Source organism: Coregonus lavaretus (genome assembly GCF_964263955.1).
Source record: "Coregonus lavaretus genome assembly, contig: HAP1_SCAFFOLD_326, whole genome shotgun sequence".
Lineage (NCBI taxonomy): Eukaryota > Metazoa > Chordata > Actinopteri > Salmoniformes > Salmonidae > Coregonus > Coregonus lavaretus.
In genome coordinates, this window is record NW_028164829.1 from 385,872 (window position 1) to 407,473 (window position 21,602).

At 44.4% G+C, this 21,602-nt stretch overlaps 1 protein-coding gene across 1 annotated transcript; it reads right to left on the reverse strand.

Annotated features, from left to right (window-relative positions):
* Positions 1-8,473: 8,473 nt before the first annotated feature.
* Positions 8,474-21,189, reverse strand: LOC311115092 (alpha-2-macroglobulin-like; the record flags this gene model as incomplete). Its single annotated transcript, XM_084190300.1, has 35 exons — positions 8,474-8,514; positions 8,623-8,728; positions 8,907-8,975; positions 9,079-9,169; positions 9,326-9,450; positions 9,645-9,860; positions 10,112-10,302; positions 10,575-10,737; positions 11,018-11,092; positions 11,218-11,374; positions 11,544-11,619; positions 12,177-12,353; positions 12,472-12,555; positions 12,630-12,681; positions 12,773-12,894; positions 13,003-13,129; positions 13,204-13,429; positions 13,687-13,837; positions 14,010-14,097; positions 14,276-14,428; positions 14,826-14,975; positions 15,091-15,236; positions 15,314-15,380; positions 15,769-16,002; positions 16,479-16,652; positions 16,788-16,897; positions 17,383-17,503; positions 17,649-17,799; positions 18,498-18,582; positions 18,702-18,867; positions 19,104-19,124; positions 19,472-19,524; positions 20,161-20,317; positions 20,715-20,895; positions 21,104-21,189. 35 exons carry the CDS (start codon positions 21,187-21,189, stop codon positions 8,474-8,476), a joined length of 4,392 nt encoding a protein of 1,463 aa, XP_084046426.1.
* Positions 21,190-21,602: the final 413 nt, after the last annotated feature.

Here is a 21,602-nt window from a genome sequence, read left to right on the forward strand (position 1 = left end):
CATTCGTACTGGTCCCCCATGGGAATCGAATCCACAACCCTGGCGTTGCAAGTGCAATGCTCTACCAACTGAGCCGGACGGGTATATATAATCATGAGCCTTAAAAATACTTTACATTTTGCAAGACAATATGCCTTAACCTCATGCACAGCTTTTTCAAAGACATTCTATAGCTCTACATGCAGTATACTGTAAGAAATACTATAGGACTGTTACATTTTACCTCAGCTATTTAACCTTCACCAGAAAAGCCTTCTGTTAAATCAAGTACTGATTTTCTATAAGTCAACTACAATGTGTGTACTTCAAAATGTCTCTTCAAATAAATAATCTCGTGATACCTGTCAGAATTAAATGAATGGGTGGACGGGATAAGTCTCCATCTCAGGAGTGGATTGAGTGTTGCTCCAGAGGTTGTAGTGCATCAGCACTTGTAGCTTGTGAAGAAGTGGTTCAGTGGGTTTGTTGCATAACCAGTGCTTGCTAGAATTGTCAATGAGACATGAAATCCATATCATTTATCTCTCAGCTCCTCGCTGATGACCATAGCCAGTCTTCACGTTTTCTACCTAAAAAGATGGAAGACCTTGTTAAGCACATTTTTACTCCTGAACTAATTTAGGCTTGCTATAACAAAGAGGTTGAATACTTATTGACAAGACATTTCAGCTTTTTATAAATAAATACAAATTCTACCCAGTGATTAAAAAAAAAACTCAATTTAATCCATTTTAAATTCAGGCTGTAACACAACATGTGGAAAAAGTCAACGGGTGTGAAAACTTTCTGAAGGCACACACACTCTTACTGCACCATGTCTTCCTTTGAACATGAGTATGAAAAAAACCTTGACATGCCTTCTCCCCTACCCCCCTCCTCCAGACCAAGGTGAAGTTCCTTGACATGCCTTCTCCCCTACCCCACTCCTCCAGACCAAGGTGAAGTTCCTTGACATGCCTTCTCCCCTACCCCCCTCCTCCAGGCCAAGGTGAAGTTCCTTGACATGCCTTCTCCCCTACCCCCCTCCTCCAGGCCAAGGTGAAGTTCCTTGACATGCCTTCTCCCCTACCCCCTCCTCCAGACCAAGGTGAAGATCCTGAAGCAGACGTCGGTGATGCTGCATGAATGGATAACATACGATCATAGATACAATTTGGCTACATAGGCCCACAAACAAACAAAATCACAAGAATCACAAGATTGGCTTCAGATCAAAGTCTAGGTTAAATGAAAGATCCATGCCGCCTCTCGTAGGCGTGGACACACACGTCCACCGTATCTCCAACAGGCTGGGATGGATGAGAGGTGGGATCAAGAACCCAGAGGAGACACGCAAGGCCCTGGAAGACTGGTTACCAAGGTGACAACACCACTTCCTGTCCCTCTGACCTATCAGGTCACTCGTTAACCAGTCACTGACCAATCAGATCCTTTACAGCAGGAAAGGAAAACATTTGGTGAAGACTGGGATGGTGATGTTGATCGATGATGATCTTCCTCTCTCACGGGGATCTATGGAGTGAGATCAACTGTTTGCTGGTGGGGTTTGGTCAACAGGTGTGTCTACCTGTCAATCCTCTCTGCTCTGTGTGTCTGAACCAGCACAACTGCCCCTCCGCCCACCAAGCCTCCCCAGCCAAGAGGCCTAAAGCTGGGTCATCTCGCTCCCCTCCAGGGTCAAGCTGGAGCCTGGTTCTTTTGGTTTGGGGTTATCAGCCCCCTCCTCAGCCACACTGGTCAAAGAGGAACCTCTGGCTACCCCCCTCTCCCCTCCTCAGCTGCCCAGAAAAAGGAAGTCCAAAACATTCTCTACATGATACGACAGAAGGGGATGGCATCCCTATAGAGATACTGTCCCAATTCTCTCTCCTTCCTCCCAAAGTGTACACTTGTCACTTCCCTTGACTGATTTGAAATGACTGGTCCAAGAAATATGTTGGTAACTCCCACTAGCCCAGTGGTATTCAAACTTTTTTAGCGGGGACACCATTTTTTCAGACAGAATTTCTGTGAATCCCATTTATTTTGCCAGAATTTCTCGCGACCCCACCCCAAAATAACCTTAATCGGTATGTAGTATCTGAGGAATTTATGACTTTGTTAATGTTTGCAAATGGTAGCTTAGAGAATGTTGATGTAGCCCAGGGAGACATCTGGGGAGCAGTTTTAGAGGGGCACCCTAAAGCAGAGGAAGTCTGTTAGGTGACCTCCTGGGATTGGTCTGTAGGGGAAACACCCATATCAGATTACATAGGATATATACTTGGTGAAGACAAAGGACGGACAGAACAACTTATTCTTTTGGGTCGCTGTTCTCCAGATGCCTGCAGGTATCTGTAAATCGACACTGAAATCCTTTGTTATGAATAAACCTTTATAATCAAAGTACAGTGTCAGCGGATCTCCTTGTCCTCCACAGCATGATTAGCAACATGGTTTCAGACACAACAGGTACATTTTGATTTTTACATGAACTATTAACCAATTCATTATACAGTTGAAGTCAGAGGTTGTCATACACCTTAGCCAAATACATTGAAACTCAGTTTCACAATTCCTGATATTTAATCCAAGTAAAAATTCCCTGTCTTAGGTCAGTTAGGATCACCACTTTATTTTAAGAATGTGAAATGTCAGAATAATAGTAGAGAATGATTTATTTCAGCTTTTATTTCTTTCATCACATTCCCAGTGGGTCAGACGTTTACATACATTCAATTAGTATTTGGTAGCATTGCCTTTCAATTGTTTAACTTGGGTCAAACGTTTCGGGTAGCCTTCCACAAGCTTCTCACAATAAGTTGGGTGAATTTTGGCCCATTCCTCGTGACGGAACTGGTGTAACTGAGTCAGGTTTGTAGGCCTCCTTGCTCGTACATGCTTTTTCAGTTGGGCCCACACATTTTCTATAGGATTGAGGTCAGGGCTTTGCGATGGCCACTCCAATACCTTGACTTCGTTGTCCTTAAGCCATATTGCCACAACTTTGGAAGTATGCTTGGGGTCATTGTCCATTTGGAAGACCCATTTGCGACCAAGCTTTAACTTCCTGACTGATGTCTTGAGATGTTGCTTCAATATATCCACATCATTTTCCTTCCTCATGATGCCATCTATTTTGTGAAGTGCACCAGTCCCTCCTGCAGCAAAGCACCCCCACAGCATGATGCTGCCACCCCCGTGATTCACGGTTGGGATGGTGTTCTTCGGCTTGCGAGCATCCCCCTTTTTCCTCCAAACATAACGATGGTCATTATGGCCAAACAGTTCTATTTTTGTTTCATCAGACGACAGGAAATTTCTCCAAAACGTACGATCTTCAAATCAAATTGTATTTGTCACATACACGTGTTTAGCAGATGTTATAGCGGGTGTAGTGAAATGCTTGTACTTCTAGCTCCGACAGTGCAGTAATATCTAACAAGTAATATCTAACATTTCACAACATATACCTAATACACACAAAACTAGTAAGGAATGGAATTTAAGAAAATATACATATATGGACAAGCAATTACAGAGCGGCATGGACTAAGATACAGTAGAATATTATAGAATAGAATGCAGTATATACATATGAGATGAGTAGTGCAAGATATGTAAACATTATTAAAGTGACTGTAAACATTATTAAAAAGTGACTAGTGTTCCATTTCTTAAAGTGGCCAGTGATTTCAATAGGCAGCAGCAGCCTCTAATGTGCCAGTGATGGCTATTTAACAGTCTGATGGCCTTGAGATAGAAGCTGTTTTTCATTCTCTCAGTCCCAGCTTTGATGCACCTGTACTGACGTCGCCTTCTGGATGATAGCGGGGTGAACAGGCAGTGGCTCGGGTGGTTGATGTCCTTGAGGATCTTTTTGGCCTTCCTGTGACATCGGGTATGTATCTTGGAGGGCGGGTAGTTTGCTCCCGATAATGCGTTTGGCAGACCGCACCACCCTCTGGAGAGCCCTGCGGTTGAGGGCGGTGCAGTTGCCGTACCAGGTGGTGATACAGCCCGACAGGATGCTCTCAATTGTGCATCTGTAAAAGTATGTGAGGGTTTTAGGTGCCAAGCCTAATTCCTTCAGCCTCCTGAGGTTGAAGAGGCTCTGTTGCGCCTTCTTCACCACACTGTCTGCGTGGGTGGACCATTTCAGTTTGTCGGTGATGTGTACGCCATGGAACTTGAAGCTTTCCACCTTCTCCACTGCGGTCCCGTCGATGTGGATAGGGGGGGTGCACCCACTGCTGTTTCATGAAGTCCGCGATCATCTCCTTTGTTTTTTGACGTTGAGTGAGAGGTTATTTTCCTGGCACCACTCTCCCAGAGCCCTCACCTCCTCCCTGTAGGCGGTCTCGTCATTGTTGGTAATCAAGCCTACTACTGTTGTGTCGTCTGCAAACTTGATGATTGAGTTGGAGGCGTGCTTGGCCACGCAGACATGTGTGAACAGGGAGTACAGGAGGGAGCTGAGCACGCACCCTTGTGGGGCCCCAGTGTTGAGGATCAGCGAAGTGGAGATGTTGTTTCCTACCTTCACCACCTGGGGGCGGGACCCAGTTGCACAGGGCGGGGTTCAGACCCAGGGCCTCGAGCTTGATGATGAGCTTGGAGGGTACTATGGTGTTGAATGCTGAGCTATAGTCAATGAACAGCATTCTCACATAGGTATTCCTCTTGTCCAGATGGGATAGGGCAGTGTGCAGTGTGATTGCGATTGCATCGTCTGTGAATCTATTGGGGCGGTAAGCAAATTGAAGTGGGTCTAGGGTGACAGGTAAGGTAGAGGTGATATGATCCTTGACTAGTCTCTCAAAGCACTTCATGATGACAGAGGTGAGTGCTACAGGGTGATAGTCATTTAGTTCAGTTACCTTTGCTTTCTTGGGTACAGGAACAGTGGTGGCCATCTTGAAGCATGTGGGAACAGCAGACTGGTCTGCGCATGCTCTGAGGACGCGGCTAGGGATGCCGTCTGGGCCTGCAGCCTTGCGGGTGTTAACATGCTTAAACGTCTTAATCACGTCGGCCACGGAGAAGGAGAGGCCACAGTCATTGGTAGTGGGCCTCGTCAGTAGCACTGTGTTATCCTCAAAGCGGGCGAAGAAGGTGTTTAGCTTGTTTGGAAGCGACGTGGCTGGTTTTACTTTTGTAGTCTGTGATTGTCTGTAGACCCTGCCACATACGTCTTGTGTCTGAGCCGTTGAATTGCGACTCCACTTTGTCTATACTGATATTTTGCCAGTTTCATTGCCTTGCGGAGTGAGTAGCTACACTGTTTGTATTCTGTCATATTCCCAGTCACATTGCCATGGTTGAATGCGGTGGTTTGCGCTTTCAGATTGGCACGAATGCTGCCATCTATCCACGGTTTCTGGTTAGGGTAGGTTTTAATAGTCACAGTGGGAACAACATGACCTATACACTTCCTGATAAACTCAGTCACCGTTTCAGTGTATTCGTCTAAATTATTTTCGGAAGTTACCCGGAACATATCCCAGTCCGCGTGATCAAAACAATCTTGAAGCGTGGATTCCGATTGGACAGACCAGCGTTGAATAGTCCAAAAAGTACGATCTTTGTCCCCATGTGCAGTTGCAAACCGTAGTCTGGCTTTTTTATGGCGGTTTTGGAGCAGTGGCTTCTTCCTTGCTGAGCGGCCTTTCAGGTTCTGTCGATATAGGACTCGTTTTACTGTGGACATAGATACTTTTGTACCTGTTTCCTCCAGCATCTTCACAAGGTCCTTTGCTGTTGTTCTGGGATTGATTTGCACTTTTCGCACCAAAGTACGTTCATCTCTAGGAGACAGAACGCGTCTCCTCCCTGAGCGGTATGATGGCTGCGTGGTCCCATGGTGTTTATACTTTCGTACTATTGTTTGTACAGATGAACGTGGTACCTTCAGGCGTTTGGAAATTGCTCCCAAGGATGAACCAGACTTGTGGTCTACCATTTTTTTTTTTTCTGAGGTCTTGGCTGATTTCCCCATGATGTCAAGCAAAGAGGCACTGAGTTTGAAGGTAGGCCTTGAAATAATCCACAGGTACACCTCCAATTGACTCAAATGATGTCAATTAGCCTATCAGAAGCTTCTAAAGCCATGACATCATTTTCTGGGATTTTTCAAGCTGTTTAAAGGTACAGTCAACTTAGTGTATGTAAACTTCTGACCCACTGGAATTGTGATACAGTGAGTTATAAGTGAAATAATCTGTCTGTAAACAATTGTTGGAAAAATTACTTGTGTCATGCACAAAGTTGATGTCCTAACCGACTTGCCAAAACCATAGTTTGTTAACAAGAAATGTGTGGAGTGGTTGAGAAACGAGTTTTAATGACTCCAACCTAAGTGTATGTAAACTTCCGACTTCAACTGTATTTTCATATATTCTCAAACTGTAAAGAAACCAATAAATGTACTCCATAAAATGGTATTTTTCAAATACGTTTGTATATTGTCCTATACAATAATCGGCACTGAAATGTTTTGTTCCCAAACCAAATAGCGACCTGACAACACCACTGATGTAATCCTTTCAGATCAACCAGAATGCCTAGGATGTGTAGGGGCCAGAGGTCCATTTGGGATTAACAATGGGAGTGTACGACACCACATGTGATTGAGTATCCCCCAGGAGACTACAGGGGGGTTTGTTGACCACTGCATAACTGGATCCAACTGACTGTCGCAGTCCTAATCGGAGTTTGAGCTGTTGGATAGAATGCACTTGATATCATTCTACCCATAAGTGACCACTGAATTGGGTGTGATATGTATCCATTGATCTTTAATATACTCCAAAATATAAAACGCAACAATGATTTTACTTTTTAGGAACATATTTATGGTTTTCACGACTGGGTAGGGACGCAGCCATGGGTGGGCATAGGCCCACCCACTGGGGAGCCAGGCCCAGCCAATCAGAATGAGTTTTTCCCCACAAAAAGCCTTTATTACAGACAGAAATACTCCAGTCTCATCAGTTGTACGGGTGGCTGGTCTCAGACGATCCCGCAGGTGGAGTTCCTGGGCTGGCGTGGTTACACGTGGTCTGCGGTTGAGGCCGGTTGGCAAATTCTCTAAAATGACGTTAGACGCAGCTTATGGTAGAGAAATGAACATTCAATTCTGGTGGACATTCCTGCAGTCAGCATGACAATTGCGCGCTCCCTGAAAACTTGACATTGTGTTGCGTGACAAAACTGCACATTTTAGAGTGGCCTTATTGCCCCAAGCACATGGTGTACCTGTAATGATCATTCTCTTTAATCAGCTTCTTGATATGCCCCACCTGTCAGGTAGATCATCTTGGCAAAGGAGAAATGCTCACCAACAGGGGTGTAAACAAATGTGCACAAAATAAGAGAAGCTTTGTTTATGGAACATTTCTGGGAGCTTTTATTTTAGCTCATGAAACATGGGACCAACACTTTACATGTTGCGTTTATATTTTGGGTCACTATAGTTTATGAATTCCAAAGCAATGTCCAATAAAGAGGGCTTGATACATCTTCTCTGAACTAAAACAGAACATCTGGCAGTCTCACTGCTTTTCAAAGGTTTTCACATCTTCTCTGAACATCTGGCATTGTACTGGTCATGAGTCTCACAGCTTTTCAAAGGTTTTCACAGCACACTCTTGTTCATAATCCCAGTATGTTTGCATACATTACTTTCATATAGTTTAGTGAGTCGTGTCGTCAACAGGGCTCTATAGTACCCGTTGTGCGCGTCTGTCATGTCGATGGTTCTGTTCATCTAATTGATTTGTGAGGTATGTACGACCACACCTTTCCTGTGGTGTCCACACCATTAGGCTATCGTAATGGAGATTATAGACAGGACTCATTCCCTTGTAAGATTTGTTCATATAATTGTGGTATAATGTTTCCGAGCCCATTCCCTGATGAGGAATAAAAGAACCTTCACAACTACAGGGGTCCATGACAGACTGCAGAACAGAAAGTGAGAAACCAAAGCTGTGTACAAAATTGAGCAATAACATTTACACCTTTGTAGAGCTGGCAACCCTGCTTAACAGCAGCTCTCTGGAGGTATAGTTTGTTAACTGTCCCCAATGACATTCTGCTCTGTCCATGAGTTCCCAGTACCCCCTGTGGCAAGGCCAGGTTCCCTCCAGTAGTAGAACCACTGCCTTACAATATTCACCTCAGCACTCACTGCTTATCAGTGTGACAATCTTTAAAACAAACACTCCAGAAAAGGGTTATAATGAAAAACTTTATTTCCAGTTACATCATTTATTTACTTCAGCACTTGAAAGAGGTCTGAAGGGTTGCAGGTGTGACCTCAATGTCATCTTACATCTGCAGAAGAGCAAATAAATTAAATGTAACAGACCAGCAATTAGATTAAAGAATACAGGCTCCCAAATCATTTATACTACATGTATAGTTGAGTCAGCTAGAAAATTATTCATCACCAATTATTCTAGATTTAAAACAGCTCACCAGCTTGGAACTCCTACTTGCAAGGGAAGACATATTCTGTCTCAGCCTGGTCACCTGTAACCATAGTACATGTTAGTCTCAGTAAATGAACACAAGTTGACCAAAAATGTTAGTTAAACCATGGAAAAGGAGGTTTTGGGGCGGGTTAGTAAATCAACTTGCTTGGCTGGTAGTAGTCGTAGATCTTGACCACCGCTGGCTTTAGATTCTGTACTGGGAGCTCCTGTATGATGTCCAGGGTGATGGTAAAAGGAAATAGTGATGTTAACTGTTGGGAGAAAAACAAACATATTGGTCATTAAATGATCTAAGCAGAAGTTACATTTCAGCTTTGCTGACATGTCACCACAAGTACATCTATATATATTATTTTGAAATAACACCCATTATATTATTGCAGAGTGCTATGTGGACCATTTCAAACTGATGGGTGGTTTTCACCTCACCTCTGTCAAGTACGTTAACACATGGTCATCTTTGGTATCAACACGATCCACTTGACTTGAACCCCTCAGCTGTGAAGACAAGCCATTCATATTGCATGGACAAAAACAGTCCGTGTTAGAAAGGGTCACAGATGAGGCAAGACCTCCATGGATAAAGGTCACAAAAACTCACCCTCCCCAAAGAGTCTGGATCTGGGGAAAACCCAGAGAGCATTTTCAAATCCACTATAATCATATTGGTGGTCAGCTCCTTTCCATGATATCTGTGAAAACAAAGAGATTATTGATAAAGTTGGATTGGAAGGTCAATAACAATTCATTTGGGTCAAATCCATTCTGTAAGACACGCTCCAAAATAACACTGAACTGTCAACATTTAAAAGAATGCTGTGAAGACAAAACGGGTCCTTCATTCTTACTGAGACTGGAGTTTCAGCGTGACTCTGGGTCGCAAAGACTTGCTGTTGCAGTCTACCTCTGGAGTCACCTGGATACTGAGCGTTGTGCTTTTGGTAGGAGTAGGGATGTTGTAGTGGAGCGCCACCTGGGACAGAGAAGAGGAAGTCAGGGAAACCATCCTGTCCAAAAACAAACATTTTATAAGCTAGAATAAACACATATTTAATGAACTAAAAATCAAGCCAGAAGAAGCTTCTTATAGGTTTGACCTTCCCAATAATGTATATTAAAGCACATCTTCCGCCACAGGACTGGGAGGAGAGATGTGTATTCACTGACCTGCACTGAGGCACAAGCGCTGCCCTTCACTTCAATGCTGTACTTCCCTTCTGTGTCCTGCAGCGCCCTCTCCTGGTACAGAAGCTTGTTGTTTTGGTTCACATAGAAGAGGTACTGATGCCCACTGGGAGACTGTACTGTCACTGTGCTGGCTCCTCCTCTACTGAACACCCTGGTGGAGTAGAGAGCCAGGGCCTGGAGGGCCACCACCGTGTCCTAAACAGACCACAGGGAAAAATCACTTCAAAATTAAAGAGCCCATTTTACAGAAAGGGTTGATTTTTACATTGAACAGTTCCTAAAGTGACCATTTCCCAATTCCATGGCTCTGTATCAGTGGAAGTTAGCCTCACCAGGCTGGACATGAAGAGCACATGCCTGTGGTCTGATAGAAGTCAAAGTAATAATGTCTCTACTAGTGCACAGCACAGGGTGCCATTTCAGACCAATGTGTTTGGGAAGTCTACCTGTGTGGAGGAGAAGCCTCCGTAGGCGTTCTGCTGCCTCACCAGCCACCTGACGATGCGGGAAGCGTAGCCCAGGTCAGAGGTAGACAGAGGAGAGGCACTGAGGGACGCCAGTAGAACGTAGGCGCTGGTCTCCACCTCAAGGGATGGTGAGGTCTCTGAGGAGGACTGGGACCAGTGCAGGAGACCCCCTGAGGGCCGAGGAGAGCGCACAAGTCAGAATAAGGACTGCTTATTCAGCATAATACAAAGTTCTGACCTCCCCAATTCATTTTATGCCCAAAACAACTGACAGTCAGTTCAAAGTGTATTTTTGTTCTTAAAAACACTTTTACTGGCCGTTTGATTGGGCCTATCTGGAGTGCTAGACGGGCCGAGGGTTTGCACTTTTAGGAGTAATCCATTGTCCAGGCAAGCTCAATCAAGGCAGCACTAACAGATCTTGGACCAGGATATAGCTCACCCTCTTGTAATGAGATGGTGTTGAGGTGCTGCAGAAGCTGGGCCCGTGTCTCCATGTCCCCTGCCAGGGCGAAGGTGTAGGCCAGCAGAGCAGTAGTGTAGGTGTTGGACAAATCACTGGTCGAGTTCTTCAGGCAAGACAAGCTGCGGTCCACAACAGGATGCTGGAGCACAGAATAACAGCAGCACATTGAGACACTTCATAGTAGCATATTGAGTCTAATATCAATAGTAGCAGAACTATACCATTCAGATGTGTTCATGGTACAGCCCATTCTTTGTCATTTCATAGGCTACTTTCAAAGAAATAACAATTCCCCTGTAACTCACTACATTGTATAATCTGTAAGATGTATACAGACTTCATACAGGAAGCTAAATTAGTAGCCTGTAACAATGTTGCTGGAGTGAGAATCAATGTTTATATGGAGTGAGGTTACTTACCGACACTGACATGTCGAGCTCCAGCATTGAAGCAGTGACGTAAGCAGTCAGTGTGACTTCATCCGTCACGCCACCCTATAAAACAATGTCAAAATACTAACTGTATCTAGCCTGATACAATTGTTGAAATCAAACTTTATGACTGGTCTGCCGAAACAGACTACGTCTAACATCGTTCAGTTTATTAGCAATATAAAAACCTTCATTCTGTTGTTAAAGAGTTTCCCCAAAATTCTGAAACAGCCATGTTTGCCTTGTTGACTTTCCAACCAAGTCTTGGATTGCTCCATTTTTGCCGGGTCAATATAGATGAAAGACCGTGCTTTGCCAAAGGATCTCAAGACAAAAGCAGTCAGCCTGAAGAAAGAACTTGATTTAAAAGCAGTCATAATATCCACATAAGATGGTCATAAAAGTGACTTAGAGCTTCACATTACATAGCCATGGTCTCCCTGCCAGAGACGATGCCATTTGATTGGCCACTACTTCATTGAAACAGACAGTTGTTTACAAGCCAAGTACTCACCAAGTATTCCCCAAGCCTTGTCCAAACGTGCTGTATGCACCGTCAGCAGTCTTGTAGTTCAGCTGCCTTTGGTAACCTGTCGGTGGGTTTTTAGAGTGAACAGTGACCAAGTGGTTTTTATAGTCACTGGGTTTGTGCCCCAAATGGCTCTCCATATCAGGGCTCTTCAACCCTGTTCCTGGAGAGATACCCTCCTGTAGGTTTTCACTCCAACCCAAGTTGTAATTAACCCCATTCAACTCATCAACCAGCTAATTATTTAAAAAAGGTCAGTTAGAGTAGGGTTGAGTGAAGCCTTACAGGACAGTATCTCTCCAGGAACAGGGTTGAGTCCTGCCCTATATAGTGAACTACTTGAGACAGGAAAATAGTGCACTATGTAAGCAATAGGCTGCCATTTGGGACAGAGTGTCAATATTCTACGATCAAATGATTTCAGTGAGAAACCATGTGGAAGTCCCTCCATGTGTTGGGTCAGTGATGTCATCTGTACTGTAGCTCCATCATTTACATGACAACAGGGTCCTAGTCATTAGGGCACACTGGAGAAACCTTTTACTGGACAAATCCAGCCCTGTTTCAGTAAGTTTGTCTATAATAAATATTAGCCAGATTCAAAAGGGACACTCCTACCACTAGTGAGGAACTTGGTGGCCTTGTCTAGGATGGCTGGGGTGAGCTGCCCTGTGTTCCTCAGGTACTCCAGGATGTAGATATTGGGGGAGAGGAGGGCCATATTCTGCTCTCCACACCCATACGGCATCTGCAACAGTCCATCCTGGTGGTTGAGGGCCCGACCCAGGATGTCCCCTACAGAGAAACAAGGGACTTCTGTAAGACGGTCCTCTTCAGCAAACAGCAGCATTATCACTGGAGAAGGGTTGTCTTCCCACCACTACACCTCTAAACAAACCATAGTTTATTTTACCCAGAACGGTGAGGGAAATTCTATCAGATCCATCCACCACATTCTGGGGGAGTTGCAGTTCCACCTCCTCTGTCAGAGTTTCTCCTGTGGACACAAAGATGATAAGATGAATGGCGAAGAGCACGTCGAACAACCGCGAACATTCATTCATTACTGACCAGTTGGACACAGCAACCAGTTGTAGGTGTCGGTCTTCTCTATTCCCTCAGCCTGGAGGACAGGAGAGGGATTCTTTTCAGAGGCAGTTACACTAGACAATCTGTGCAACCTAACGGTTAGTTCCCAGCAGCAAACTACATACCGTCACCAGCAGGCTCCGTGTGACTGTGTCAACGCGTCCTCTCTCCGGTACGTTCACAATCTCATGGTCACACGCAGTGTGGGAATGGACAGCCTGTGCACTAACGGACACGTTCAAAACCCCTACACACATTGGCAGACACCACAGGTTACACAACATCCAACACAGTGACAGTACACAACTCAGGTTGACATCCATTCTGCTGTTTGAACGGTTGACGGGAGACTTACCCAGGACAGAGGGAGCCATTGTCCAACTGAAGGTCTTTCGTCCATTGGCACACAAGCATGAGGAGTAGTGGACGTCATTCAAGGGTGTGAGAGTGTAGTCTGGGGAGAGAGCCGGAGTCACAGAAACCTGCCGAAGAGGAACACTTTGTAAGATAACATGGTCTGACAAAAACTAAATACGATCCTGGTGCAGTGCTGTACCATGATGCACTTGGAGAGGTAGTTGAACACAGTGGCCTTCAGCTCAAAGTGCTCTCCCCGGATGACTGAGTAGGGCAGGGTGAGCTCCAGGAAAAACGTCTGGAAGACCGTGAGCTCCACCAGAGGAGCCAGACCAAAGCCACTGGGGGCCAGGCAGAAGACCTCAGTCTCCCAGGTGGTGATGGTGTCTGGGACTGTCAGGGGGACGTCTGCTGATCCAGACTCCCTGGAATACAGAGGTTAGAGTTTAAACAGAAAGCCACCAAGTGTCCAACAGAGCGTGGAGTAGGACTGTACCAATTATATGAACACCGTTTCGAATGCATTTAGCTTTATCTAACCAGGGAGACCCATTGAGGTTAAAGGAGCTCTTTCCTAAGAGAAACCTGGCCTACTCTGTACTACAGTTTAAATAGGTTCAGGTTCCTAATCTAGCTAAGAGGGTTTTCACCCAAGGCTAACCTCACTGTGCAGAGCACTTACCCAACTTCCACAAGATCCCAAATCCATGTCTCAGGGAAGAATGTACGGACCGTCTGTATGAGTGGCGGAGGTCTTGGGGCAACTCCACCAGGTATAGCCATTTCAAGTCTAGGACCCGCTGATCCAGGCCCAGCCATAGGTCTGTAAGCTACTAACACAAATCATGCACATTATTCTCAAGTTAAAATGGACTGAATGCTTTGCTCAACAGTGAGCGCATGCAGCGTTCTGACCCCTTTAACCAGGCTGTGTTAGTAATCCATTTCCCGAGAATCATTGAAGACTTCTAGCAATGAGAATAAGGGTTGGTTAGGACATCTCACCATAGGAGCGATAGTACTGGTTCCCCTGGTAACTGAGGCAGGAAGGTATTCTTATATCCAGATTAGTCGCCAGCTTCAGTCCTAGTGCCTATGAAATGCCATCAAATTATTTAAAAAGTTGTATTTGTCACTGTACATGTGTTCTAGCCTCAGGCTATTTTAGCAATGTAACCTGTAAGTTGAACACATCGTAACGGTATGGTGACTGATTCTTCCCAGAGCAATAAAGAGGCTTCAAAAGTTGAGAACAGGGCAGAAGTATTTACCTGAAAAACTGCATAAGGATCATTTGTCTCCCCAGACGTTCCATCTGGGTACGGCATTATGGATCTCCTTGGTCTCACACGGAAACATGCTACTGAATCTTCAAGCTCGTAGGGAATATAGGTTGTCTCCTTGACTGGTAACAAATCAAATATCTGGAATGGGACAATATGGGAAGGAGTGAAATGACGTTCTTGGGGACCAAACAGAACAGACTGAAACAGAGAGGGACTACTTGGACTAAGAAGAACCTCCATTTTGCTTCCCCATTGCCAAACGTCTAGAAAAGTGTCCTGATGAACACAACCCAGAATATTACCTCATTATGTAACAATAGTGAGGTGATTTCCAGTCAATATAAAGAGGGCCTCAAGCCAGAGAATAAGTCCCATTACCTTTGATAAAAGCACACCAAATGACCAACAGTGAACAGACCCATTCCATGTCTGCTGTGGTCAATGGTTCTTCCCCTGAGGCTGGTTGTATTCCCAGCACCACCAAAACAGTCGGTATGGTGGTAGGACTGTTGTTCACGTCAGTGAGCTCTGTTACCTTATCAGCATCCAGCCTCTTCCCTGGCTCCATGATGCCAACACTCTGGTCCACAGCGCTGAGGCCACAGAGGGAACCGGGCTGGGCAGAGAGATGCAGGGTGTTCTCCTCCCCTGGGACCGCATTGGAGGGGGAGAACTCCACCAACACCTGGCATACACATTATACACTTTTACTGCAGGTATGATACAGTATCTATGTGCATGGAAATAATTGACACTTCATACCCAACATAAAATGAGAACAATGTTTGTGATGTGCACACCTTGTTCCTGAAGCATTTCTCAGTGGGGAAGTTCATGCTGTGGGCGATGACAGTCTCACTGGGTAGCATACTGTACACCAGGAGCTGAACCACCGGCGCCATCTCTGGAACCACTGCCAACTTCAAGGTGACTTCACCCTCAGCTACTGCAACGCAAGAGCAGGTCACACTGCCATCAAGCGCCTTCCAGAACGTTCAGAATCACTTAATGAAACTCACTCACCAGGACTGTCCTGCTGCACAGTAACGTTCTTGTGTCCATGCTGAACTATCACCCCTCTGGATAAGGCCTGGAGAGAAAGGGGGAAACAGTGGTCATCAACTCAGAAAGGAGATGATGCAACCTGGACTCAAGGGGTAGACGTGGTAAACAAATCCAGGACACAGCAATTAGTATGATGTTATGTGGATGTCCATCCATTTCGTATAGGTTACGAGATGTATGATATGTTACGAAGTCCAATTTGCTGTGGCTTATGTTATCGAGGTGGCTAATACTAAGGTTTAGGCTGGATGATTAGGAGTTTGTGTTGTATAGGAACATCCTTTTGAAAAGTGCGAGGCTTGGGCAATGTCTGAAATGATCCTGGTCAAAAGTAGTGCAACTAGGAAATATGGTTCCATTTGGGAGCCACCCTGGGTTTGGAAGTTGTCAACTAGTTCCTGGGTTCTACTCACCAGGTAGAGGACATCCACAGAGCCCTTTGGGACGGTCTCCCCTACGATGGCATAGTGGATGGTGATTGACACTTCCTCCCCACATGCCAGTGGTTTCTCCATCTTCTGAATAGCCAGGGAGCTGGAGGGTTTACTGTCAGGGGCAGCGGGCTGGATCAGGGAGAGGACGTGACGCCCTCTGTTGAAATAGGGGACCCTGTATCCTTGGTACTCCACTTGTGGGGTGTCACTTACCTGTAAAGGAACAAGAGGAGGAGTCTAAAGGACCAATCCTAAATCAACCCCTAGACCCGATGTTCTACATACAGTGGTGATGAGGGGAGGACAGATGTAAGCAATATGGTAACAGATCCACCTTACCCTCTGATAGGCTTGGTGGAAGTTCCACCATGCTAACATTACCAATTCAATCTTCTCAGATCCCCACAAGACCATAGGCCTTAGGGTAGCGTTTCCCCCAACTCTGTCCTGGGGACCCCAAGCGGTGCACATTTTGTGTTTTGCCCTAGCACTACACAGCTAATTCAAATTAATCAAAACTTGTTAAAGAGTCCGTTATTTGAAATCAGCCGTGTAGTGCTATGGCAAAATTCAAAACATGCACCCCTTGGGGTCCCCAGGACAGTTAGGGAAACGCTGGCGTAGGATCAAGGGCTGAGTTGGTCTTGAGCATAAAGAGGCTGTCAAAACCTAGAAGGAATCATACTTACTATGAGGTTAATATTCTCTTTGGGCATACTGGTTGTGTTTAGGGAGAACCTGGCAATACCACGACTGTCCGTGGTTAGGTTCTGTAGTTGTAGATATGAGGACCAGCCCTTCTCCTCCAACAGGTAGACTAACATGTCAGACATGGGTGTGTGGTTGAAGTGAACAGCATATATCTGAGGAAAAAGGGGGGAGTTGTATGAATGAAGTGACGCTACATGTCATTAACTAACACATACTGGTAGTTCAGCAAGCAGGGCAAAGAACAAATGCCCTCCACAATGCAACAGAAACACTGTATTTGGACTTACCTTGCCCTCAATAATTGATCCATGCTCATAGATTTGGGGCGTGTCGACAAATGAGAGTTCCCCAATCACATAGGAGAGCGCTATGCGTTTTTCCTCTGACCGTGTAATACCTGTCAAAGGAAAATAATAGGATGGTATATTTCACAATTACCAGAGCCAACACAATGCACAATGGCAGTTCAACATGCAGAAACTGAATGTCAGTACAGCAGGATATTATAAACAGACGACAATAAAACAGCATTCTATAAAACAACGCTGTAGCACCAAAGGTCAAACAGCTCATTCTTGCCAATCTTCATGATCTAACGCAGAGTTCCTCCAACTCCGTCCCGGGTCCCCTGTGGGTGCATGTTTAGGTTTTTTGCCATAGCACTACAGCTGATTCAAATAATCAAAGAGTCATGATGAGTTGGTTATTTGAGTCAGCTGTGTAGTGCTAGGGCAAAAACCAAAACGTGCACCCAGGGTGGGCCCCAGGACAGAGTTTGGGAAACCCTTATCTAATGAAACATGCACTAGTTATTTCATGTCATTTACTCAATAAAACACATCATTTGACAGCAATGTTACCAATGATTGTGATAATACTAACCTGTCCCCTCCTCCTGTACTTCTGCATGGAAACTAAACACGTCTCCCAGCAATTTCTCTCCTAAATTCTTTGTGAAAATTGCCATGTTGAAGACACAGGAAGCACAGCCAGTTGGGTCCAGCTGGGGAAAGCAAGCAGAACCAAACACACTGAGAACAGATTTAAATTAATTCAATCAAACATTAAGAACCAAGTTAAATAAATTCAAATGTAATATGTTGGTATAAACAGTCCTACTAATGATCGTTTTATGAAAGCATACAGACCTCTATTGACTCTTTGTGGCAGGGGGGTGTGTAATCAGGAACTCCTTGTGGATGTTTCTCATCAATTGTTATCGGTATCACTACATTGTCCCCCAAGAGTCGGCACAACTTTAACCCTGCTTTACCAGGTACAGGCTGTCCATACGTGTACCTGATTTCAATTCATAAGACAAAAGAATCAAACAATTTCCTACGTCGACAATCACCATCTTAAAAACCTAATACGAGACAAAGGTTTGTGCAAACCTGTAGGCTTAAGTCAAGTGTTCAACATGGCCAATGAATCTGGACCCACATTCAGAAAGTCTCTCAGAAAGGGATCAGTTTGAACTTTAGGATCATAATGAACAAGGTCACATGTCATGGGGGGGGACCGGATCCTAGAGCAGCAATCCCAATCGGAGATGCTTTATGAATACAGAACCAGCTGTTCATGTAAATGCCACTGTAGCAAACGTTTGAAGTGTCAGGGATTAATAGCAGCAGTTCAGGACATTGAGCAGTAGCATTGTAGGTCTTCAATTAGCATGTGTCATTAGTGAAGACCTGGGTTCAAGTAGCTTACATGCATATTGAAGTATTTGTATTTTAAATCATTATTAATATAATATTATTTTCAAATACATGCCAATACTTTCCAAGTGTTTATCCAAATACCTTCAATTACTTGTATTTTCAAAGAAAGAATAACCAAATACTTAAAATCTTTCACATTTCAAACTATTAAAATTACTTATTAGAACCCAGGTCTGCATTAGCGTAATGCGATTATTAGATCATTCCATTTAGTGGAGTTACACATCACCTTGTAACTGCAGTGCATTGAAATCTCCGTTAGCGTTTACTCACTTGGCACACACTTCCACATCATACTCTTCTTGAACAATGCTGATCTCGTCGGTGAGGTTCATTTTGATCTCAAACTTTGGCAGAACTACAGATAAAAGAACAGCAGTCAACTCTAGAATGTTCCAGGATTGTGATGCATTGATTCAACTGCCAGAGCCATAACATTACCTAGCATGACAGGTAAAAGAAAAAAGCTCAACCTACCATACTTTTCTACCTTGAAGTTCTGGTATATTTTGTCTTGACCAATCCACACTACAATGGCATAGGATCCTACAGGTGCTTCAGAGTTCAGGGGGTGAGAAAGCTGCAAAATGTTGCCACTGGATGTAGTATTGAGCCACTGTCCAATCCTGTTCTGATTAACATCCTGTTGGTTCATAGAACAAGATAACAGTATACAGGAGTCAGCTCTTTTCATGACATTTCTATCTGCAACATTGGCCTACTGAAGGGGGCCCAGAACACACACAAAGCTGATTGGAAGTATTTAGCTAACCTCTACAGTAGGTGGAAATTAATGACGACCTAGCTAGCGGGTGGAGTCCTAATGTTGCAGTATTTACAGTGACAGTTATCATAAAGTTAGACTTGGAAGGGTCTTACCTCAAGTTCCACAATGTTGTACTGTGAAGGGCAAAGACAAGAGATGGGTTCATGGTTCATGAATAACTCCAAAACATCAGAGGAGCATAACGGTCTACAACTATAGGAACTAGACAGGTGATTGGCTTAGTGGGACTAATGTCAATTTAGTACATTAATTCAGTCTCAGGAAAAGATGATCCCATACATTCCAATCTGACCTATATGAATGGAAACCCCATGTCCTGACTGATTGCTGTACCTTGTGTTACATAATACTTGATTGCTATGCCCATCACAGTTGTGATACTTCTGTATCCGTATTTTGGTTTGAAATAGTAGACACCGATCTGAAGGACTGTTTTCAATATTACATTTGCAACACTCACCAGCTGATTGACAGGGCTAAAATTGGTATCCAAGGTGACGACTCTAAAATGCACTGTAAAAAGCCGATGACAAGAAAATGAGAATTTTAGAAGCATCATGTCGGACAACTGAAAATTCCAAGGTTTCCAGAAATCCTGGTTGGAGGATTCCCATCCTGATTCCAGGAATCTTTCACCCGGCATTTCTGGAAAACCAGGGAAACTGGTGAAGTAAGCAGAACTTGTCACAGCTACTCTGGATAATATTTTACACTGTTGGTACTAAGGCCCCAATTCAATCAATTGCAGATGAAGGAAAACTGCACTGCGAGTTCTTAATATATTTACACTATCCAATTATGTCCATGAGAGGAACATCTCGTAACATGTGGCATGTCGGTTCAAACTCCGTTCCAGTGTACATATCCTGAGTGACCCCACAGTGGGTTTTTTCCTGTATCTGCACCCCATTCCTGAATGAAGTTTTTCAGGCGTCCGTTTCCCTCTCCAATGTTCATAAGCCACGCATGACTTGTTAGAACAGAGTGGACAGGACCAGGCACCAAATCAGACTGGGGGAAGATCATTAACAATGATGTGTTCTTTTCTACACAGAAGATCATACAACTATTGCCTGATTATCTTCTGAAGTTCTCAATACCTTCCAATCACTTCAAACCATACTAAAGGTGTACTGGCTCTAACATCACCTGTTTGTCCTGGGTTATAGATTGGTTTGTCCGTTTGGATGAATGTCATGGGGCGGTAGGGTTTGATCATGACCTTCCTCTCCTCTGTTGATAGAAACGTGTCACCTCGAACCTCCACCTTGAAGTTTTGCACTTTGTCACTCTTCACATGAGGGGCCTGCCAGGGAGGAAGAGCGCAACACTGGTGAACTAATGGACCAACAACGTAGGACATTAAGATGTGGTGCCGTGTGGCCCAGTTGGTAAGAGAGTGCCACTAGCAACTTCAAGGTAGAGCGTTTAACTCCTGCAGGGATCACATTATGCACTCCCCTTATTGGAAGTTGCTTTGGAGAAGTGTCATATATCAATTGTCTAGATAGTATATAGTAGCATTCAATCAAAACCTGGTACAAATTTGAGCCTGAATCCCAGAAAAGTTCTGGTAGGCCACCACATTGATATTTCCCATAAAATAAGCTGGCGTTGCACCAAGAAACTAAGAGATTCAAAGCTGAGAAGTCCAGTCCACTCTTATTGGAATGGTTGTGGATGTCCACCAGTGCTGGGCTGACCTGAAACTGGAAGCAGCGATGAAACTCTTGGTCAGAACTCTTGTGGAGAAGTATTTTGTTCTGCCCGTCGGCCATCAGAGATATGGTCATGACCAGGGTCTCGTTGGGCTGCAGAAGGCTGGCACAAAGCTTGGCCTCTGAGCCTGCCTGGATCACTGCAGGAATGGCTACCATATAAACCCTACAGAGAACACAGGAAAATCAGTACCTAATGAGATGATACCTCTAAACACAAACCTAGGTGAAAAATACTGTGGAGATAAAGATCTGCAGAAAAGGTCAACGAAAAATTGCTCTAAATCTGCTCCGACAGAGAGAGTGTTAAACCAAGACGAGAGACTTAAGTGTGATGACTAAATTCTAACTTCTGTGACTGCAGATTTACTTACGGTCCTGCAGTTTCTTGACAGACACAAATCCAGTGAATGCAGGCAAAGAGTATCCATCTCCAAACCTGAAGCACAGGAAGAACCATGACTAAAGGAGAAAAATAAACCAAGTCAGTTATGACTCTGTATTCCTCCTGGGAAGACCTCTCTACTGCCTAGAGGTTGTCTAGCTGGGATACAGATTGTCAATTGACTTTAACTATAAGGTAAAGAGAATTAGGTTAAGGTTAGGAAATTGGTTAGCTAATAAAATAAAAATCTACCGGGGGAGGTGGTACTTAACAACATCTGAAATTATTTCCTGGGGGATGCAAACCATCCATTCCTTATCAGAACTGTCCATCCACTGATATACAGGCAGAAGCATCCCCAAACGGGCACCAACCTGGTCTCAGAGCATTTCGTATTATTCTGTATGTAAACCCAAGACTCTCCATTAAGTAAATGTTACATTTCGTATGGTATGTATTACATTTGTGGATGTCAGTCATCCATTTCG